We start from the raw sequence: 23,098 nt of genomic DNA, 5'->3' as shown, positions 1-23,098 counted from the left end.
TCCTCATCAAAACCCTTAGGGCGTCTGGGTGGCTCAGTCAATTAAGCATCCGGCTCCTGATTTCATCTCGGTCATGATCTCAGGGTTGTGGGATTGAGCCCTGAGTCGGGCTCCGAACTCCGTTGGGAGTCTGCTGGAGATTCTCTCTCTCTCTCTCTCCCTCTGCCCATCCCCCTGCTCGCATGTGCTCTCTTGCAGGCTCTCTCTCTAAAATAAATAAATCGTTTAAAAAAACCCTATGAGGTGGGCAATTCATTATCCCCATATTGCAGATGAGGAAAGTGAGGCACAGGCAGGTTCCGGGACTTGCCAAGGTCACACAGCTCCCTTGAGTCCCCCTGCTGCTGGGAGCAGCAGGCTCACACATAGACGATCACAGCCTAGTTGGCTGGGGAGGCCAGGGTGGTATATGTGAGCTATGTCAAGGTGCCACAGTGAATGTGGTGGGCCTGGCTCTGACGGAGAGCAGCCCACCTCTTCTGGGGAGCGGGAGAAGGACTGAACCTGGCTGAGGATCCTTGTTCCAGGGAGGAAGGCCACAGCTCAGAGTTTCAGGGGAATGTTCAGGAAAGGTTAAGCCTAGCGCCCCTGACCTTGTGGTGGACATGGGAGCACCCCTGAGGTCTGGCAAGGTGCAATGGCCACCATCCCCTTAAGAACCACAAGTGGTAGCCACTCACAGACTTAGAGAGCAGTGGCTGACCAGGAATGAGGATCCAGCCAGACAGACCTAGTCAGATTCTCTCTGGACTCCTTGAGCTGTGTGACCTTGAAGCATGCCCCCAGCTTGTCCTCCTGGCGCTGCCACATTCTACTGGTGCCTGCAGGACCAGGCCAAGTGTTCATCTGGGCACTCACCCATCCATCCACCTACTTGGGGAGCTTTCAGGGCTCGAATGGGGAGGCAATGCAAACACGACACGGCCCCTCCTCCCCAGACTCACAGTCCAGCTGGAGAGGCAGGAGAGATGCAAGAAATGCCTGGAGGGCCATGCTGCCTCCTGTCTGTCTGGCCAACTTTACTCACCTGTCAAGGCTCAGTTCAGATGGCACCTCCCCCAGGAAGCCTTCCTTAACCTTCTACTTTCTGAGCAGAAAGTGAGCCTCCTACCTCTGAACCCCACTGAAACCCCTGATGATGGAGGTCTTGCCCCCAGCATGACAACCAGCAGGTCACAAGAGACAGCAAGAGTGGCAGTTAGGAGAGCGGCTTTTACAAGTGTCCGTCGACAGATGAATGGATAAACAAAGTGTGGTAGATACATACGAGGGAATATGATTCAGCCTTTAAAAAGAATGAAATTCGGAGCCCTGTTAACAACACGCATGAACCCTGAAGACATAATGTTGAGTGAAATCAGCCAGACACAAAAGGACAAATACTGCGGGGTTGGGCTCCCGTGAAGCCTACAATGGCGAGCTCAGAGCCACTAAGCGGCACCTTGGTTGCCCGGGGCTGGGGAGGCCGAACGGGGAGGCCGGACTTCATGAATTCAGTTTCAGTTTGAGACAGAGGCTGCACTTGGGAAGGAAGATCAACAACTCTGCGGACGGCGCTGACGGCTGCACGGCCGTGTGAGCGTACTTCATGCCACTGGGACATACCCTTAAACATGGCAAGAATGTGAACTTTGATGCTATGTGTATCTTACCACAATTTTTTCTAAACCAGAGAGAGGCAGAGAGGGAGAGAGTGGGTTTGAGAACCCAGGAGTCTGGGTTCGAATCCTGAGTCTGCCACTTCACGAGCTGTGAGGTCTTGGAATATTAACTTAAATCTGTGCCTCAGTTTCCTCCTCTAAAATGGGGGATGAAATGGCATCTGCATCATAGGATTATTATGAGGATTAAATGAATCAATATGGGTAAAACTCTAAGAACGTGCCGGGGCGACAGAAAATGCTCAATAAATGTTAGCTATTATTGCTGGTGGGTCTCCTCTTCTTTGTCTGACTCTAACCAACCCCCGATTCATCTCTCCCAGAACCCCCTAGTACCCTGCGCACACTCAATTCAGCTTAGATGTCACTTCTTCCAGGAAGCCCTCCCTGATGCTCCCACCACCACCACCACCTCAAGTCTCCTGTTCTCCCACCACACTGCCCCCTCAGAGCACAAGGCACTCCATGGCACCCCATTTTATAATTGGGGCATCCTCTGGCTTCCCTGCCACACTGAGAATTCCTTGAGGGCTGGGCAGAGTCAATTTCATATTTGTACCTCCAACCTTGTAGCTCTGGTCTGGTGCTCGGCACATAGCAGTGCCCAGCAAGTGTTGGGGGTTACCTGGGCATGGAGGGAGTCTGGAAAGAGTAGAACGGGGTGACGGGGTGGAGAAACGAGCAGCAAAGGGAGATCCTATGAGGTCTTTACATTCTAGAGCAATCATGCTCAGGAAACCCTCCATGGTTAAGTACTGTTTGCACAGGAGAAATGACCGGTAATGTGAACCGAGGCCCGTGCTCCGGGAGGCCGGGGAGGAGCCTCGCCCAGTGCCCGCGGCCCGCTCGGTACCTCCACGTAGAAGGCGGTGGCAGTGATCTTGTGCTTCTCGTCGCCTCGCTCCAGCAGTGGGATGAGCAAGTAGAGCAGGCGGCAGAGCTCCTGGCAGGAGTAGTGCACCATGGCCCTGGGGGTGAGGAAGGGTGAACAGTCCCCTCCGACTCCCCAGCCCCAGGGGCCCTGCTTGGGGGGGGGGGCGGGTCTAGCCTCACACTCTAACTTTGAGCAAGTCAGGGGCACCTGGATTCCTGGGTTCCCAGGATTTCCCACCCGGACAGGGCCTCAGAGCCCATCTAGTTTAACTGCTCTGTTTTACCGATGGGGAACCGGAGTCTCAGGGTGGGAAAGCTTGCCCAACAGCACAGAGCACACAGCTCTCTGCATGATGCCTAGAGCATAGCAGGTACTCAATAAAGGCAATTGTATCCTGAGTCCCCTGGGGACAGCACCACCCTAGGCACTCGGGGTGCAAGGCTCAGGAACACACTATTCCTGCAGGAGCCACAACATCCCGTGGGAGGTTGTGTATGGGGGCAAGGGAAGACCCCCGTCTGGGTCCCCAGGTCATCTCCTAGCATTGCCACTTCCTGGCTGTGTGACCTTTGATACATAACTGTCCCTCTCTGGACCTTGGCATCCCGCTGTGGACAATGTGCGCTGATAATCTCAACCCCACCAGTCAGCGTAAGCTGTGAACGCTAACCTGTGCTGAGCCCTCCCCGTATACCAGGGGCCGTTCAAAGTACTTTAACTCTCATCCTAAGCCCTGGAGACGGGTCCTATTATTATTTCCACACGACTGAGGGGGAAAACTCAGAGAGAGGCAAGAACTTGCCCCGGGTCACCAGCTGAGAGGTGGTGGGCTGGGAATCGGACACAGGCAGACCGGCCCCAAGGCCACACTCAGAACTACTCGGCCATAGCAGCATGTCTGTATGAGTGTAGGAACTAGGGTCCCCACACGGTGAGGAAAGGTGCTTTGTAAGTAAGGAAGCGCTCTGCAGTTGCCAGGGGCCGTCCCAGCCCGTTAGCGTCCGCCGAGGCTATGTCCAGCCACCGAGGTAGACCAGACCCCACTGCTTAGCAGAGGGGATGGACTGAGGGAAGGGTCTTGCCCAAACAGAGATGCAAACCCAAGTCTGTCTCCCTCCCCCCACCCCCTGCGCGGGGCCATCCCAGCCTCACCTGGCCAGCAGGGACACTCCCCGGTGGTGGTTCTCCGCCTGCCCCATGAGCTCCCAGCCGCCCTGGTCCTCCAGAAAGGTGGCCTCATACGAGCAGCCCATCCTCAGCAGCAGGGTTTTCACCACTTTGACGACCCAGCTGCCGAGACAAGGGGGCTGAGACCTCATGCCCCCCCCACCCCCGCCCCGCCGCGGGCCAGGCCTCCCTCCAGCCTGCTGCTCCCACCATCAGCCCCCATCTGGCCAGACGGGCTTCTCCGGGCCGTGCTGCTTGAGAGGTAGTGGTCATCGGTGTATCCACCAAAAGCGGCTTTTAACAAATTATTATTAGCTTTGAGAAAGAGAGTCAACAGAAGCAAAATTCCCCAAATGGTGCTTCATCCTCCCTTTTCTCCTGGGCCTCTTTCCCCAGAGGGAGAGGTGGAGCCAGGCCCCGGGACCTGCCTCCCTCTCCCCCTCCTCTCCCTTCCATGCCCATGACTGGGCAGCACTCTGGGGGGCAGTCGTCCCTGCTCACTTGTACACAGTCTCCTGTTGGCCCGAGGCCTTCAGGGCACTTAAGGAGGGAGTCCCCAACCTGGAAGCACAGCGGAAGGCCCTGGGTGGTGCGTGTGTGTCGGCGGGGCGGGGGGGGGGGGGGGGCTTTTACAACCCATGGATTGAGGAGGCTGGAACCCAGGCCTCCGTGCTTTTGAAGCTCCAGAGCCAGCTTGAGCAGCCGGGGGGTGAAGGAGCAGGAGGGGGTGCGGCCGCGTGCTGACGCCCTGCTAGTCCTCGGCGCGGCGCCGCGTGTCCACAGATGTGTACGTGTACGTGTACGTATATATGTATCCCTTTATTAAAGTGAAAACGGACAATGTGTGGAATGAAGTTTACATTTAAAGAAAGTTTTCTAGAAATGTAAAGTCTCGTTTAAAGAGTTTATCACGTATGAACATACCTCAGGAGATACTGAGAGTAGTTCTCATGATTCAAGACAAAGCAGAAAGCATTTTGGAAATCAGGTGATGTTCAAGAATTTGCTTTTAATTTTCATGTTTGGGGTTTTGTAAGGACTATTGATCCAGTGTGAGACGTCGAGCTCCTGCTGAGGCCCAGGCTTTCAGAACCATGCAAGCTTCATGCTGAGTCTTTAAGACTCGTGCTGTCAGTTACGGTCCTGGACCAGCAGAGTCTCTCTCTCTCTCTCTCTCTCTCTCTCTCTCTCACACACACACACACACACATAGGGAGGGAGAGGGGGAGGCAGACTCCAGATGTTGCCCACCCTAAGAGCCCAGGGCTCGCCCTCCCCAACTCCCTTCCCCCACCTCTTTCCTCACCCAGAAACACTGGCTGAATAGCTGAGTTTTACGCGTTTTCCTTAGGAGAAGGAAGGTTCTACCTTCCATGTCAAGCATCAGTACCTTCAACTAAGACCGAATGAGTCACCTGTGTATGTTCTCCTCTGTGACTTGACCATCCTCCTCTCCCAGTGTGTCCCCATCTCCAGGAGCAGCTGGTCACCTTCTCACTACCTGGCTTGGGGACAGCTCTGGGCTCAGGAACTCCACAGGGAGCGACATGACTTAGAGGTTTCCGACAATCGCAGCTTTTACCCAGACCCCACCCACGCCAGCCCGGTTTGTGCATCCGAGGAACTCAGAATTAGGCTAAAGCTTTGGGACGCGGTGCCACACCATTCCTAGCTAGGCTGCTCCATTCTTCCACCATTTCCTTGATCAGACTCCAAATTTTAGCAAAAATGACCCACCTTCCTTCCTTCCCACCCCACTCCCAAAGATAGACCTCTACGAGCCCAGATGGGGTCTGCGCGATTTTGTAAAAAGGCAGAGGTGGGGGCAAGGGGGCGGCTGCGGGTGGTTGTGCAGGTCCTTTGGCTCTGCAAAGGCCCACTCTGCAAGCTTCACCTTCCTAGAAGGTTCTCAGCTCTTCCCAGAGAAGAAGATCAAACGTTGCCCTGTCCCTGCAGTGGGTTGGGGCAGGGGTTCTGGGGCAACGACACAACTCGGAGCTGCGTCAAAGCCCGAGGCTGCCGCAGGGCGCAGCTGCTAGACCTCACGCGGGGGACAGGGGTCTCTCTCTAGCTCCGCTGCCCGGGGCCTTGCTCAGGGAGGCCCTCCGAGTCGAGAGATCACACCCTTTATTACTCGACGGTGGAGACCTTTTCCACGGTGGGTTCCTCTTCCTCCTCCTCCCCCAGCACCTCCTCTACGTCCGTCTACGTCCCTCTACGTCCCTCTGGCTCTGTTTTTTGGCACCGGGTGTCACGCTGGGAGGCGGGGCCTACTTGGTCCTTACAACACACCTGTGGGGCAGGAATCGCTTACCCCATTTCATAGGCAAGCCCACCAAGCTGCCAAGGGGTTAAACCTTTACCCGAAGGACAAAGCAGAAATGATGGAACCAGTACTCAAATCCGAGGTGTTCTGACTTCAAGCCCAGCCTCGCAACCGGTGCCCTCAGCCCCTCACGGGGGACCTCCCCGAGCATCCCCACAGCAGAAGCCAAAGGAGAACAGACTGAGAAACTTGACTGCATACAAACCCAGACCTTCTGAATGGCCAAGACCATAAAATAGTCACCGGTTAAGTGGAATACAACCGACAAAGACTTCATGTCCTTAGCATATAAAACGCTCTTACAAATTAACAAAAAAAATTCCCAACAGTCCTATATAACATTGGGCAAACGTTGCTCACAGACAAGGGAACATAGGGACACCTGGGGGCTCAGCTGGTTAAGCAGCCGGACTCTGGGTTTCGCCTCAGGTCATGATCTCAGGGTTGGAGCCCCCCACCCCCGAGTGGGGGCTCCATGCTCAGCAGGGAGTCTGCTCGAGATTCTCCCTCTCCCTCCCCCTCTGCCCCTCCCCCACTCACACATGCACTCGCTCGCTCTCCTTCTCTCAAATAAATAAATAAAATCTTGAAAAAAAGAAAACCCGAATGACATTTCCACCTCAACCTCAATCATAATAAGAGAAATGCAAACAAAAATGACAGCATTTTTTTTTTCCACTTTCAGATCAGCGAAGATATAAATATCTTCTGTTCCACTGGGCTGGCCAAGGCATGGGAGACAGCCGTTCTCACACCCTCCTGGATGCGGTGACTTCTGGGCGAGGCCATGTGGCAACCTAGGTGCTTGAGGGGGAACTCCATTTTCCCCTTCATCACTCACTGGTCAAGAACATTTTCCACCACGTGCTTCTGTCCCAGCTCACGAGTAAATGCAGAAACCCTTTGATGCACTCAGTCTCCTTTCAGGAATCCGTCCTACATTGTACACTCACACGCGTGCATAAAGACATATAAACGAGCTCACCGCAGCTTTGTCGGTAAGCGCAAAGTGCCTAAACCAAGAAGATTCTGGTTAAATAAAGGATGGCACCTTGGAATGCCACTCAGACGGATAGTGTGTGTCTGTTACAAATAATGGGGCAGCTCTGTGTGCGTGCTCTCCGAAGCGCGCATGCTAAAAGCAAAGTGTGTGACTGTAACGTACACCACTCTGGGTGGAAGAATAGAAACAGAAGCGTGTGCTTATCTCTGCATCGGCCACCTGTGGAAGGATACGAGCGAACCTAGTTCTGGGGAGGCTCACTGGGGAAGGAGAGGAAAGGAGACTCACTTTCAATGTCTTTTGGGATTTTTACCCATGTGCCTATATTACCCATATGGGTTAATAATTAAAAATAAAATGGTGAGGAGCGCCTGGGTGGCTCAGTCGGTTAAGCATCCGACTCTTGATCTCAGCTCAGGTCATGATCTCAGGGTCGTGAGTTCAAGCCCTGCGTGGAATCCACTTAAAAAATAAAATAAAATAATAAAATAAATAAAATAAAATAAAAAGGTGGGCCTTGGATACAAATCTAATACAAATAATATGTCTAGGGAGGGAGGAGGAAACATGAAATTGTGAGCTCCTTGGGGGAGGGCTGGTTCTTTGCCGTCGTCCAGCGCCAGGCAGGTCTGACACACACACCACAGCAGGTGCTCCCAAATAGTTGTTGTCCAAAAATTATTGGCTCTCCTAAAAAAGATGCTTCTGTTTTCTCTTTTAGTCCCAAAGCTAATTTCTACCGATTGACTGCCCTCAAGATTTTAGAAGGGCCCTTGCTAGGCAGCCCTCCCCTAGCCGGGGACAGCAGGACATACCGCACGGGTACGAAGATGGAAGGCCAAGGGTCCTTCTTGGCGTCCTTGCAGAAAGCCATGCGGCCAGGCAGGTGGAGGCCGATGTGGTAATGGACCTGAACGAGCAGGGCCAGGAGCAGCTGCGGGTAGATGCGCCTCACGCGGCCCACGCAGCTGTTGACCGACAGGAGCTCACACAGGCCGCTGGCTGCCTGGGGGCAGAGGGGAGGCTGGCTGGAGGCTCCCGGCAGGGGCCTGGACTGCTTCTCTAGCACCTTGGACCTGGCTCTTTGCTCTTCTCTGGCTCAAGTTGGGAGGGCCCAGATCTCTCCACCCCCCACTGCACCCCAACTCCTGGCTCTCTGGGTGAGCCCTACCCCAGAACAACGGCCTGCCTCTTTGGTGTTGACACACCCCTGGAAGAATCGGGCGGAGGGCTGCTCTGTCACCCTTTGTGGGGTGGAGTCTCGATCCCATGGTGCAAGTGAGGAGACATGCTCAGAGGGACAAGCACTTGGTCCAGGTCACGTGGCCCTTGGGAGCAGAGCTGTGACTGGACCCCAGGCTTTCAGACACCTGGACACAGCTGTATCCATCCTGCCCTGCCTTTTCCTCACTCATAACACAGGCACGGAGAACACGGTGGGACACCAGCTGTCCCCTCACTTTGGGCCATTAAACCTGGCCGCTCTCACTGCCACCGCTGGACTCTGTCACTCCACGCCTACTGCCTACTGATCCGTCAGTCCCCGCACCAGCCCGCCGAAGTCCCGGGAACTTGGCTTTATTGGCGTTTGGCCCATGATGCTCCCTGGGACCTGATCGGCGCTCACTGTCCCACTTCTCCACCTGCCATCTAGCCTCCCACTCGGTCCACCGAGGCCTCTCTAACTGGCAGGAGAACAATGCAGGGGCTGGGACGGGAGGAGGTGATGGGCTGGGGTCATGAGATTGGATGGCTCATTCTGGCCCCACCACTCCCTGACCCTCTCTGAGCTTCCGAGTCATTCGTCCTCTGTAAGGGGGGTCGCGGATCCCCTCCCGCCAGCCCCACAGGTGTGGTGGAGAGTGAATGAGGACAGAGGTGAAAACGCTTTCCAAAGAAGTGACCAAGGTCTGTGCTCCCATGCTGCTGGCCCAAGGGAAGAGTATTTGATTGTGAAGTGACCGAGCCCGCGGCATAGTCCCAGGGAAATAGGGGACACAACGCAGGCTGGATGAGAAAAGGATTGGCAGTCGTTTGCACTTTACAGCCTAGGAAGCCCTTCCACACACACCATTTCACTCTTCTGAAAAGGGAAGATAGACAAGGCAGGACTCTTCCTGCCCATTTTACAGGTCAAAATACCACGGCTAGACAGGGGGAAGTGACTGACCGAGATCCTATAGCGAGGCAGTGGCAGAGCTAAGATGAACCTCAGACTCAAAGCCTTTACGTTTCTCAGTAGACCAAAGATAACGATTGCGTCCAAAGAGCACGGTCTGCGCTGCAGAGAAAAGTCTCTAGTGATGTGCCATTGGGCTCTGCTCTTGGCTCAATCTTGCTCACGTTGTTTATCAACATCATGATATAAAAATTAGTCTGGGCTGTATCCATGCTCAAACTATGCTTGAACAAAGGCACAAATGAGTGACTCAAGAATACACTAACACACACTAAGAGAGGAGAGGCTGAATGACCGAATCAGGGAAGGAATGGAGGCTCATGCCTTATTCGTAGACCTCAGTGCTGGGGGAGAGAGGCAGAGAGACCCGGTGGGGAAGCACAGGATTCAGAGGTGGGAGATCTGGGCTTGAGCCCTGGCCCCACCACTCACTAGCTCTGTGACCTTGGCAAAGACCTGGGATGTGACCGCGCAGCGGCGTCCTTCTCTGTAAAGGGGTTACCACCTTCCCTTCCCTCCAACAGAATGTCTTGCTCTCTACTGAATCCCCAGAATTCATGAGTGTGCCTGGCACATAGTAGGTGCTCAATTAATGTTGTTGAATAAATAAATCAGTCCAACGAAACTTTTTTTGAGCATCTACTATGTGCCAGGTGTATGTCAGCCATTGGGGATATCACGGTGAGCAAAAGAGGCTCGGGCACTGAATTCATGCATCTCACAGATTACTCAAGAGACCCCACACATCAAATCACAATTGGGGTAAACTCCTCGAAGATAAAGTATGTGAAGCGAAGTGTAATATGCATAGATTTGATGATGTCAGGGAGATAAGGGAGGGCTTCCCTGAGGAGCTGATGCTTGAATTGAGAACTGAGGGATGAGCAGAAGTTAGGTTAGCGGAGAGCAGTTCAGGAGCGGTAACAGCATGTGCAAAGGCCCTGTGACAGAGACAGCATGGTGTGCATGAATTTCTGACAAAGAACAAGGCTGGAGCCATGCGAGTAAGAGGGACCATGGAGTATGGCAAGGCCTGAGTGGCGCACAGGGCCTTGCAACACAGGTAGGAACACTGTGTTATTCTCAAGGGCAATGGGAAGCCATTGAGGGGATTGAGAAGAGCAGATGTGCATTCTCAAAGATTTTTTGGCTGTGGTACAGATTGGAGGGGCTGGGGTGGAAGCAGAGAAATAAGCAGGGGTATTATCCAGCTGGCTAGGACCAGGGTGACAATGGCAGAGGCAGAGAGCAATCTGTCCCCCTACCCAGTCCCCTTCCTGCCGTCAGAGCCACCTTTCCCTCTGTGCTCCCAGGGCTGAGCTCGGAGCCTGGCAGCAAGCATGTGACGTCACTAATCAGTGAATGCGTTACGGCATTTTACCTGCATGACCACCACAGAAGGCAGACTTCCTCATTATCATTCCCGGTACAGATGCAGAGGAGAAGTCACTTGCTCGGGTCCCAAATGAGTACCGGTAGCAAAACCAGTTCTCAGAGGCAGGTCTGTGAGGCCCCCCTCCCGGGCCGCCGCCCTCCCTGTGAGCAGCAGCACTGTGCCGGCCAGTGGGTCACAAACAGGAGCCGGAGACCGACCTGCCCAAGCCACCCGAGCGGGGCACCGGGAGCGGGACGTGCCCAGCTCGGCAGGAGGGGAGCGGCGGGGAGCGCAGGACCCCGCGGCCATGGGGTAGGCGAAGCGGGTGCTCACCGCTAGGGGCACGATGGAGGCCCGGCCCTTCTTGGTGAAGGGCTTCTCCTTCAGGCTGGTCAGGAGCAGGTCCAGGAGGTCTCGGACGTCACAGCTGGGCTTGCGCAGTATCAGCTGCCTCCACATCTCTGCGCCGTTGCTGGGGGGTCGGGGGTGGAGATGGTTAGTGGGGACCAGGGTGCTCTGCCCACCCTGCCTCCCAGTGGTTTGGGGAAGGAGAAGGGAAGATGCCATCAAAATGGTATCCATGGGTGTGCCAGCGAGGAATGGTCCAGAAAACACTCTCTAAGAGGCAGGGGGCTAACGATGATTGAAAACCCTATTTCCCAGTATCACGCCAAGTGCTTTATACACAATTTATGTGGCAAATACGGAGCATCTGCTGTACCCCAGGCACCAGGCAAATCTCTGGGTATATAGATGTAAACAAGATAGTCGAGACATTCAAGTTCACTGAATTCTTAAATGGCCCTCAAGGTGGGTTGTTACTCCCATATTACAGATGCGGAGTTGGGGCTCAGAAAGGTGAAATCATTAGTCCAAGACATCACAGCTAATGAGCAGCCGAGTCAGGAAGTGACCAGGTCTGGGGCGCCTGGGTGGCTCAGGCCTTAAGTGTCTGCCTTCGGCTCAGGGCGTGATCCCGGCGTTGTGGGATCGAGCCCCACATCAGGCTCCTCCGCTATGAGCCAGCTTCTTCCTCTCCCACTCCCCCTGCTTGTGTTCCCTCTCTCGCTGGCTGTCTCTCTTTGTCAAATAAATAAATAAAATCTTTAAAAAAAAAAAAAGGAAGTGACCAGGTCTGGTGTCTTCAAAGCCAATGGTCATTCCTCTATGCCAGGGGGCCCCTTGGGCCCTGGACCTTGCATTGGTCACATAATATCAAGGCGTGCCTGCACCTGTCTCCTTACAAGGCAGTACTCCAGGCAGGGGAAAGCCTCTAGGCCAGCCAGCACCAGCCTGTGGGCATTCCTATCGATTGTGGGGAGCTGAAAGCCAGTGGTGCACGAGAGGGTTAACGGAACCCCTTTCCCCTTCCGCATGAGCATTTGAACCTTCCATTAACTTCCTAGCTCTGTTCCCCTGGAAACCTGATAAAGATAGTATGTCAACTATGTTGCTAGGCAACATTGCTTATGGTGAAAATGACCCAATTGGTACATTGCATCTGGGCTGGGAGGAACTATAAATTAACTGTAAGAACCAAAGAGGCTGTAATGTTGAGCTTCCCACGGAGCAGTGACTCTTGGGACTTGGCTTGTCCCCGTGGGGACCCCAGAAGCGAAGTCTATAGATCTTTTGTAAGAGAGAGCAGTTCTTAGGAGCCCTTTCAGCCAGGGCAGCTCCTACCCCTTTCCCCGGGGAGGCCCAAGGGTCCAGCTCTTAGGCCCAGAGGCAAGACCAGGGTGAGGCGCGTGAGGCATCCAGGGCACAAGATGGAAGGAGGCCATCTGTCTCGGGCTCAGGCTAGCACCGGCGTGGCACCTGAGAGCCGGGCCTCCTCACATCTCGTCCCAGCTCTGTCTGGCCTGTTCCACGGGCTGCTGCAAGGACGCCTGGGCGGAGGAGCCCCCGACACTGCTCTGTCTTACATGCTCAGCAACTCCACTGTCAGATGTGGCCCTGCCAGTCTTTTGACTCTGAAGGTTGGTGATTCCAAGAAGAAACCCCCTGGGGGGGGGAGAGTGTGGCCAGAAAGGGTGAAATTCTTCCAGGTGGGAGCACAGGGACATGGCCCCCTGGCCCTCACCTTCCTAGCCGGTCTCCCTGGCCTCCACGAATGATGCCAACTGTCCCCACTAGAAGCACAGCTCGGCACAATTCTGCACGCGCTCACTATCTTAGGGCGTGGGCTGCACACTTGCTGCCTTGTTCTGTTCATTCAAAGGTGTGGGAGTGTTTCCTGGGCTGGGAAGCTGGAGCAGTCAGTCTGGGCTCTCTGGCCACAGTGCCCTCTGCCCCCATCAGACCACGAGCTCCCCGAAGGCCGAGAGCAGGGAGCATTCCCCTGCACGGTCTGGCCCTGGGCACACACTCAGCCCAGCTGGTTACACTGCTTGTCACCACAAGCCATCTGGAGTGGGAATCATGCAGGGAGTATTTCCCCCTTTTGCCTCTGGGGGAAAATGAAGCCCAGAGAGGGCAAGTGAACTCCCCAAACCACACAGCAGCTAGAGGCAGAGTCAGGACCGACACTCAGGCCTCCTTTCTATGGCATCCTTAGAGCTCTGGGCTTGGAGTTGGTCAAATCTGAGTTTAGGACCTCATGCTGTTGCTTGCCCACTGGGTGCCGAGGACAGGGAACTTCCCCTCAGCTTCCCTACCTGCAGAGTGGGGTTGTACTAAGGAGAGAAGGTGTCCGTGCTCGGCACGGACATCCAGCAGTGGGTCGGAAGTGCCTGATGGTTGTCATAAGCACCACAGATCATATGGAGAAGGGGCCAGCTTTGAGGGCCAGGGCCTGCTCTGGGTGGGAGGACAGGCTCCCAGCCCAGGATGGGGGCTGCTCCAACCCTCTGAGGTGTGGTGGCGGGAGCCCCTCAGTTGGTACCTGTCCAGCGGGAGGGGGCACGTGAGCAGGGCCACAACCACCTCGGTCATGAAGGAGCTGGCCAAGAGGGAGATGGGCAGCAGGGCCACCTCGCGGGCCCGCGGCTCCTGGATGTGGTTCAGCTGCGCGTAGATGCCCTGCATGATTTCTGGGATCTGGGGCACAGCCAGAGCAGCCGTGAGTGGCCAGGCAGCCGGGTGAAGCCCAGGCATGGGGAGAGCAGGGAGAGGGGAGGAGGAAGGACGTGGGGGTGACAGGATAAGGGGTAGGGGAGAGGAGAGAGAGAGAGAGGAAGGCAACAGGAGAGAGATGGGGAGGAGGGGAGCAGCATTCCTTCCCTGGGAGACAGCCAGTTGTCCTCACTGCCTTCCCCACCCCCCACCAGATCAGTAAGTGAGTTCTTTCTCCCCTGTAAGTGGGAGGGACCTAAAATTCAGCCACCACCACCCCTGCCCTGTCCCCAGTGCTCAGGGGTTCCCGCACCCCCCACCCTGCCACTGCCAGATGGCTGGTCCCCAGGGCTGAGCAGGCCCTGTGGGGTCTCTTGGCTCAGCCCCTGCCCCCAGGGAGCTTACCACCTCCAGCACCCTGTGGCGGTACCATTCCAGTACCGAGCTGAGTGTGACCTCTGAGGCCAGCTGCATCATCTCCCCGGAGTCCTTCCCCCGGGCCTCCGAGCTGCCTTTCAAGCCTTCCAGGGCTGCTAGCAACAAGTCCTTTACCTGCTGAGGCCCCAGGAAGTCTCCAAACTCCTGGAACAAAGGCACAGAGATACTGATACCCACGGATGGACCCCAAGCGAGCCACACACACATGCACAGTCCCCACCAGATACACGCGGAGGGCAGCAGGGCAGGCTGTGCAGACTCTGTGGGTATCCAAGCCTTTGGGCAGGAGCTACAAAAGAAGGGGAGACATAGCCCCTGCCCCCAGAATGGAATAACATGCTTTTAGGCACGGACCAGAGCAGGAGGGGGCACTCAGGGTGGGCCCCGTGTGGTTGGGGAAGGCTTCCTTAAAGGGGACTTGAGCCTGGAAAGATGGAAGAGGGGGAGAAGACATTGGGGTGGGCTGGCACTGCCCCTCTCCCCCGTTCCCAGGAAGGCCCAGAGCTGGTGGGCAGCGGGCAGTCACCGCGATCACACGCAGAATATTCTGGCATGGGCTGACAGGGTTGTAGGGCCCCAGGAATCGCTTATTGCTCTCGTACAGCTCCTCCTTATTGGTCTCTTCCTTATCTCTGGTTCCTGCAAGAAGAAAGCCTCAGTGAGCCCCGACCACCCTTTTTTTTTAAAACTTTTTGTTACACATAGATGTCGGAAGTACACTAATCATAGATAACCAGCTTGGTACGATTTTACGGAGTGAACACATCCAGGTAACCAGCACCCAGGTCAAGCAACAGAACACGATCGGCACCCCAGAGGCCCCTCTTCGCTCTCCTTCCCATCCCCTGCCCCCCCCCCCACTCAGGTAACCACTGTTCTGACTCCTAAACCCACAGGCTGGATTTCTCGCCGTTGGACGCCATGTGGCATGTTCTCCTGTGTTCTCCCACGTGCCTGGCTTTCCCCCGACATCATGCGGTGAGAGCCATCCACGCTGTTGCAAGGAGCGTCAGCTCGTTGGTCCGTGGTGCTGCCTCATTTCCCGTGGGGTGAATACTCTACAGTTTATTTCTCTCGCCTACTTCTGATGGACATCTGGGGCGTGTCCAGCTATTGGTGCCGCTACGAACATTCTGGTATGCCTAGTCCGTGCCTTTCGGTGAACATACGTACCCATTTGTTAGGTATGTAGCCAGGAGTGTACCTGTTGGGTCCTAGGGTAGTTGTAGCTTTGGCTTCAGGGGATGCTGCCAAATGGTTTTCAGTCGGACCCACTATGTGCCCACCCGCAGCGCACGAGCGTTCCAGTGGCTCCATGTCCCACCAGTGAGCTGTCGGTTTGATTTCGGCCGTAGGTATGTGGTGATTCTCTTTGAATTGCAATCCCCCTACCCTGGCCTTCCCAAAGCCCCTTTTCTGATGTGTTTTCTTTAGTGCTCATCGTTATCTGACTTCACTACACGTATCACTTGTTTATTTTGTTCATGGTCTCCTGACAACGAGAAGGGCAGCGCAACAGGGAGGATTATTGGACTGCATCGCTGTGTTTTCAGTGCCTAGACTAGACCTGGCACAAGGTGGCTTCATGCTTTCTGTTGAAGGAAACACATTTCAGGCTCATTTCCTAAGGCCTTACTGAGACGTGGCCTGGGTCCTACCTGGTTCCCTGGGGGTATATAAGATATAAACACAAGAAAGGCCCATCGAGGCAGAGGGACCTTATGGACCCAGTGGGTGGGTTATTTGTAAAGGAAAGAAGTTTGAGACCTGGAATCAGAAAGACCCAAGTTCATAGCCCAGCTTTGCTGCTCCCTATACTCAGGGGGCCTGGACAACCACTTCACCCTTGAGAGTGTGGGTCTGGGGTCACCAGGTAAAATACAGGATAGCCAGTTAACTGTGATTTCAGATTGCCAGGTCACTCTGGCTCCGGGGAAGTTCACACAACATGCAAAGGCCGGTGGTTGGGATCATGGAGAAAGGAAGGGGGCAGGTAGCCACTGAGGTCGGACACCAGCCCGGTGACTGGGTCAGCCCATTTCACATCCCCAGCTCCCTAACCTGGGTCTACAGGTTGTAGCCACTCCGATTCTAACGTGGGACCTGTTCTTTGTTCATTCACTCAGTAAACATCCACTGAGCACCCACCATGTGCCCAGGCCCAGGGCTAGACCGTGGGAATGCAGTGGTGACGAAGACACAGCCTTGCCCTGCGCTCGGCACATGAAGGCTACCATGCCCACGTCTGCACGGTGCCATCGTAAGAATGTGACAATGGGAGCCACAGATTACGCTTGGAAGGACGAGGAGGGGCTCAGAGAGCAGGACGGCTTCAATCAAAATAGGTTTGTTTGTAGCCTCTGTGCTCTGGGTCTGTGGGGACTGTGGGCTTCTGCAGACCCCGTCAGCCCCTGTGGTGGCCTCCTCCAGCTTCTCCCCGTGCCTTGCTGCCAAGGCTCCAGCCGATCCCCAGGCTGAGCCCCCGCTAGACGTCTTGCCTCTGAGGCACCCCGAAGGACTTACGTTTTGGGAGCTCCAGGATGGTGTAGAGGATGATGATGCCGTCCAGAGCCTCCCGGCCAATCTCCTCGTCAGGATCCCCGATGCGAAGGATGAGCCTCCCCAGCAGAAGCCCCAGCGCCGGGAAGCCCGACGACATCTGTTTGTGTCATAACTTCAGGGACCGAGTCTTATAGGTTCAATACTATTATGCAATACTCTTACGTAATTAGTGAACAGAGCTGGATGGTCTGGCCCTGATAGGAGCGCCTCTGAAAATGACAAGGGCCACCTGGGAACCTCGGGACAGATGCACCGGCTCCCTTAGAGCCAAGATGATTCTCCCCGAGAGTGTCCTCCCCTCCCAGGGACCACTCACAAGGAAAGGCAGAGTCAGAAGCGTGTGGTTCAACACAGAGACATTGCTGTTCACAGCCCGTGCTCGCTCATGGGCCTTCCCGGAGTTCATCCAGGGCCCCAGGGGCTGTGAGGACAAGGGCGAGACTCAGGTCAGCCTTCACCAGTCAGCAGGAAGCTTCCAGGAGGACATAGAGGCAACTGTCCACTGCCCCCCTCCTCCTCCGGGAGCATAGGGAGACATGGGGTCCAGAAGCTGAGGCTAGGACTGGAAGACCAGTGGGAGGATGAAAGTCAGCGAGGAGAGAGATGATAGCTGGAGAGTCATGAGGATAGACGAGAGAGGGAGGGATGAGAACGGAGAAGGCAAAGCTATGGCGGCTGCTAGAACAGGAGCACGGGGCACAGGGAGAGTGACGGGCCCGAGTTTGCAACAGGGCCTGTAAGAGGGCCCCGGAGGCAGACCGCTAGCACAAGGTGACATCCAGAACTCAAACCACTCCTTCTGGGCACAGCCTCCCCACCGCTCCGGGGCCCGTTCTCCTTTCCCCTCTGCCCTTGCTCTCCTCCCTGCCCCCACACCTCCAAGATGCTCTTCAGTCCAGCGGGAGTGGGGTCCTCCACAAAGAGGGCTTTGAGCAGTGTCTGCAGGGCTTCCAGGGTCTGACGGTAAAGTGTCTGTGGACAGGAGGAGGACCAAGCCGCTAGGAGGCTCTGGAGCAGACCCAGCCTGCAACCCCGACTATGGATCAGGGGAGGAGGGGCACTCGGCCCACGGGAGCTGCTTTCCTGCCCCTCCTCGGAGACTAACTTGAGGTGTGATAGTGGACAAATTACTCCCCGCTCCCCGCCATGGGTTACAGTTTCCTTATTAACAAATCGGTGCAGTGCCTGGGTGGCCGAGTCCGTTAAGCGTCGGACTCTTGGTTTTGGCTCAGGTCATGATCTCAGGGTCTTGGGACTGACCCCGGCATTGGGCTCTGTGCTCAGCGCGGTGTCTGCTTGGGATTCTCTCCTTCCCTGTGGCCCTCCCACTCTCACTCTCTCTCTCAAATAAATTTTAAAAATCTTTAAAAAAAAAAAAAAAGGAAATTGGTGATTATTATCCCTGCAGTCCTACGTTAAAGGAGGAGGAAGAGGAGCCCCGACATTGACTAAGGATCTACCATGGGCCAGGTCAGTGCCTGGTGATTTGCACAACCATATCACTTTGTCCTCAAAGTGTTTTTCTTTTTTTTTTTTTTAAGATTTTATTTATTTATTTGACAGACAGAGAGACAGCCAGAGAGACAGGGAACACAAGCAGGGGGAGTGGGAGAGGAAGAAGCAGGCTCCCAGCAGAGAAGCCTGATGTGGGGCTCGATCCCATAATACCAGGATCACGCCCTGAGCCGAAGGCAGACACCCAACGACTGAGCCACCCAGGCGCCCCTCAAAGTGTTTTTCTCATTTTGCAAATGAGGACTCACTTGTCCAAGCTCACAGGACAAGGTGATTTTGAGTCATGAGGAACAAATGAGAGGATGGGTGGGACAACGGCACTAGAGCTGTAAGAGCCTGATGAACGGGAGGGCCAGCCTTCCTTTTATTATTGTCTCTGGGAAGTTCTCTGATGCTTTCTTTGCTTGCTACCCCTAGACCCAAATAGATTTTCCAAGTTGCCCCTGCAGGGAGCCACGTCTCCCCTGCCCAGGTTCCCTCTCCCTTAGCCACACCACAGTCCCAGAATGGTCTTAGGAAGGTGCAGGCATTACATACACATAAGGCTGAAGAGAGGGTTTGAGCCACTCTGGGAAGACCCTCTGTCCCCTGCCTCCTTTCCTTCTGCCAGCTCGTCACATCTGTCTGTCTCCCAGGTTGTCCTTGTCCAGGCTTCCCCATTCTGTGCACACCAAGGTTACCCCACAACCACCAAGCCGGCCCCATTTGGCAACTCCCTCCCCTTCCCCTCCATCCAGGGTACATCACTGCTCAGCACTGACCTCTGCTGTCTGGGCCTGGTACTGCAAGAGGGCTGCCTGGTCTCTTCCCAGGCAGCAGGGATTCCCCCACCTTTCCTTTGGGTCTTGTCTCAGTGCACCACCTCCTGGGACCCAGAGCCCTCCTGCTGCCAGTGTGGTCTGGCCCCCACTGCCCTCTAGCCTCGCTTCCCAGCACTCTTGCCTCAACCACTGGGCTCCGGCCACATGGCTCCCTTGTCATTCTTGCAGTCACCTTGTTCCCATTGTCCTCAAGCCATTGAATAGACTGTTCCCTCTGCCTGGCATGCCCTTCTTTCTGCCACCCCCCCCCCCACCAGCTAACTAATTCTTCTTTAACCTCTCAGCTGCAGCATCATGACCCCTCACCCCCACCTAGGGCAGGACATCCATCCTAGGCTCTTTATAGCCCCAAGTACTTCTGGCTTGCAACATTTACCACTGCTACAAACGTGCATTTATTCATATGATTCTTTGACAATGTCCATCTCCCCGCTGCCCTCCCTCTACTGTACCCCCGGCCCCTGATGTTTTGGAGCGGGCACTGTGCGTATTTGCTGAATGAAAGGATGAATGAATGTGCCTCCCTCTGGGCGGAAACTCCTCTCCCTGAACCTCCCCCACTGACCCTACATCCTGCACTAAGGGTCACCTCTACCCACTTCCGGGACCACCCACCAAGGTTGGAAGATGCTCACAGGAGCCCCTTGACGTTCTACCCTCCCCCCAGCTAGGCCTCACCCCAGCTCACCCAGTCCTCAGCCCTCCTCCCCCAATCCCTGCCACCTCCACGGGCCAACACATGCTCGCATCCCTCTCTTAGGGCAAGACCCACAAGGGGACAGAGCACCCCAAATGAGCAATCCCTTATTTCGAAGATTCACTCATTCACCAAATATTTATCAAGTGCCTGCTCAGGCCATGAGAGGTGAGGTCATGCGGCTTGAGTAGGAGTGTGAAGATTTACATCCATCTTCTGGAACGCTCCTTTTCTCCCCACTGGGAGATCAGAAATGCACCTTACTCTAAGGACACTGACAGCCCTGACGACTCACCTGTATGGTCTCAGCCTTGGCTTCGTCTTTCTCCTGCATGGCCTGCACAGAGGGGAGGGAGAACACACTCTTCACGCACGTGTTCACCAGCTCTGATCTTTCTTGCCCACCCAGGGCGGGCTGGGTGTGACTGGCGGAGACACAAAGCAAGGGCACGCAGTGAGGGAGGGGGCCTGTGGCCGGTGGCAGGCAGCTAAGGATGCAGGGCTGGGAGGAGGGCGCCTAGCTGGGGGCTTGGGCATGGCCTGAGCAAGATGAGGTGGGGAGGGGGCAAGTGGGTGTGGAGGATGGGGCGGGGGGGAGAGGAAAAGGCACAGGAGTGGGTGGGGCACTGAGGACAAGCACCAGAAGAGACAGGTGGAGCCCAGGCAAGAGGGGAGAGGGCGGGGGGTCAGGGAGAGGGCTGTGGACACCTCAGCTGGGTCAGGGTCTCCATGGCCTGCCAGCGGACGGTGCTTGAGAGGGAATCCAGTGGCTCCTCCTGGATCTGCCTCTGGACAGGGGACCACAGAGGGGCCAGTGAGGGGGGCAAGGCCACCGTTCCGCAGAGGGCGCAGGCCGCGGCAGCCCCTCAGCCTGGACGGAACTCCCCGCCTCCACACCATGCAGGCCTCCAGTGGGGGAGCCAGCTCATGGCTCAAACCCTGTCCTGAGCTCCATTCAAGGCCACCAAACACATCCCACACCTTAGCCAGCCGCACCCCACACACAGGGCCCAGCAAGACCCGGCTTCAGCGGCCTTGCAGTAAGCAGGTGTATTTAAACCATGGACTGCCCACCCAAAACGCCATGAATGGATCTTGAAGGGGGTCCACGTGAATTCCTTTTAAAATGTCCTAAGGACCCCTGGGTGGCTCAGTCAGTTAAACGTCTGCCTTCGGCTCAGGTCATGATCTCAGGGTCCTGGGATCGAGCCCTGCGTTGGGCTCCCTGCTCAGTGCAGAGTCTGCTTGTCTCTCTCCCTCTGCGCCTCCCTCAGCTTGTGAGCTCACTCTCTCTCTCTCTCTCTCTCTCTCTCAAATAAATAAATAAAATCTTTAAAAATAAAAAATAGGGACAGGGCGCCTGGGTAGCGCAGTCGTTAAAGCGTCTGCCTTTGGCTCAGGGTGTGATCCCGGCGTACGGGGATCGAGTCCCACATCGGGCTCCTCCGCTATGAGCCTGCTTCTTCCTCTCCCACTCCCCCTGCTTGTGTTCCCTCTCTCACTGGCTGTCTCTCTGTCACATAAATAAATAAAATCTTAAAAAAAAGAAAATAGGGGCGCCTGGGTGGCTCATCGGTTAAGCATCTGCCTTCAGCTTGGGCCCTGATCCTGGGATCCTGGGATCTGAGCCCCAGCATTGGGCTTCCTGCTGAGCGGGGTCTGCTTCTCCCTCTCACTCTGCCCCTCCCCTGCTCATGCTCGCTCACTGGCTCCCTCAAATAAATAAAATCTTCAAAATAAATAAATACAAAATAAAAGCAAAATGTCCTAATTACTTCTCACTTTTGATCTCCCATCTACACACAATAGGTACTCAATTAATGTTTGTTAAATTATCAAGGGCAAGGATTTGATCTCTTTAAGGGACCCAAAGCTAAATACAATTTTGGGGTCTTCAGTGGCCCAAACCATTCCAGTAGATAACTGAGAAGTGAATGTATTTTGCAAAAAGGTAAGGAAACTCTTGGAAGTTTCCCACCAGGAGCAATCTCTGGGGGAAAGAATGTATTAAATAATAACGACTGCTCCCAGGGGCGAGGGTTCTACAGTGATCTCACCACTGGCTTGCATCCTCCCAATAAGCGAGCCCATGCCCAGGCATTATCACAGGTACTGAGGAGATGAGAAGAGCCAGGCTCACAGAACGAAAATAGCTTGCCGAGCTCCCGCAGGGGGCTGGAGGGCAGTTAGAGGTGGACCGAGGCTCACGTCCAAGCATCCTGCCTTCTCCTCTGTCCTCCTCCCGTCTCAAGCCTTGTCTCATCAGGGGGTGGACTGGGACTCCCACCTCCTCCCCACCCAATGCCACAGACCCGCACGGGGTTCCCACACCATCATCTTCTTCATCATGGTCTTCTTCTCTCCTTCCCCTTCCTGGCACTTCTGGGGGGCGATGGCATTCTCCACCTTGGAGGCAGAGAGGGCAAAGCCACAGAGTGAGAGCCACACTGACCCCCATCCTCAGGGATGGCCCACACACCCCCACCAGCCACCACCAACTCGTCCCCAACTGCCAGCCCCCAGCATTGGCTCCAGAGAAATGAGAAACCACGGGGGCACTTGGGGTGGGGTGCAGATTGGGGAAGACTGTGGTGGCAGCGGGGGAGGGGCTGGATAATCCCTAAAGGGCAGAGTTTGGAAGAGGACCAGACTTCAGGCACTGCAAATCACTCCCCCTCTCCAGTCTCCCTCTCTTAAGGAAGAGGAGGCAGGAGCTGATGGGACGGAAGAGGTGCTGACACCTCCCGCCGAAATCCCACGACTAATAATACCTTTCAAGGGCTTTCTAGTATCCACTCTTAAGGGCACATCCAAGTCAGGTGAAGGCATCCTTTTTTTTTTTTTTTTTAAGATTTTATTTATTTATTTGACAGAGATAGAGACAGCCAGCGAGAGAGGGAACACAAGTAGGGGGAGTGGGAGAGGAAGAAGCAGGCTCATAGCAGAGGAGCCTGATGTGGGGCTCGATCCCATAACGCCGGGATCACGCCCTGAGCCGAAGGCAGACACTTAACCGCTGTGCCACCCAGGCGCCCCAGGTGAAGGCATCCTGCCACCTGAGAGAGGGGAATACCTTTACTGATGTCCAACTAATCTATGCGTCCTCATTATCTTAAGGTAGAAGAAGAAAAACTCATGAAATAAACTAACTTCATGTAGTGAAGAAAGCAAAGCAAGTGGCCCTGATGGAGTGTGGTGGGCTCGAGAGGCTGCACGTTCTTTGCCGCTGCAATCAAGAGGACAGAGAGCCCTTGAATCGGGGCTCATCTTCCCACTGGCTTGGACCAACAGAATGCCATGAAGTGATAATGCGCCAATTCTTGGCCTAGCCTTTAAGGGAACTGGCCACCTTTTCTTTCTAGAGCCCAAGCACCATGCTGCAAGGAAGCCGGGCTAGATATGGACTGATGACACCGTGTGGAAGAT

The 23,098-nt window shown here is 55.2% G+C and overlaps 1 protein-coding gene across 11 annotated transcripts in view; it reads right to left on the bottom strand.

Annotated features, from left to right (window-relative positions):
• Window positions 1-23,098, bottom strand: part of MROH7 (maestro heat like repeat family member 7) — a 61,571-nt gene that overhangs the window by 9,864 nt on the left and 28,609 nt on the right. For 7 of the 11 annotated variants that reach the window (XM_045802256.2, XM_087865907.1, XM_087865906.1 and 4 more), the window contains 13 exons: window positions 22,004-22,078; window positions 20,381-20,460; window positions 19,968-20,097; window positions 17,516-17,611; window positions 16,956-17,060; window positions 16,601-16,736; window positions 14,604-14,716; window positions 14,045-14,221; window positions 13,470-13,624; window positions 10,919-11,057; window positions 7,847-8,037; window positions 3,688-3,825; window positions 2,515-2,629 (listed from right to left, as the gene is read on the bottom strand). In XM_045802256.2, coding sequence (XP_045658212.2) covers window positions 2,515-2,629; window positions 3,688-3,825; window positions 7,847-8,037; window positions 10,919-11,057; window positions 13,470-13,624; window positions 14,045-14,221; window positions 14,604-14,716; window positions 16,601-16,736; window positions 16,956-17,060; window positions 17,516-17,611; window positions 19,968-20,097; window positions 20,381-20,460; window positions 22,004-22,078 — 1,650 coding nt within the window. Of the gene's footprint in view, window positions 1-2,514; window positions 2,630-3,687; window positions 3,826-7,846; window positions 8,038-10,918; window positions 11,058-13,469; window positions 13,625-14,044; window positions 14,222-14,603; window positions 14,717-16,600; window positions 16,737-16,955; window positions 17,061-17,515; window positions 17,612-19,967; window positions 20,098-20,380; window positions 20,461-21,984; window positions 22,079-23,098 lie in introns of all 11 variants that reach the window. The other 4 variants (XM_045802258.2, XM_045802260.2, XM_045802263.2 and 1 more) reach the window with 4 other exon arrangements.

This window comes from Ursus americanus, chromosome 12 (genome assembly GCF_024610735.1).
Source record: "Ursus americanus isolate L20-20 chromosome 12, mUrsAme1.1.p, whole genome shotgun sequence".
In the NCBI taxonomy this organism is placed as follows: Eukaryota; Metazoa; Chordata; class Mammalia; order Carnivora; family Ursidae; genus Ursus; species Ursus americanus.
Note: the sequence above shows the minus strand (reverse complement) of the source record. Positions and strands in the feature narration are given on the sequence as shown.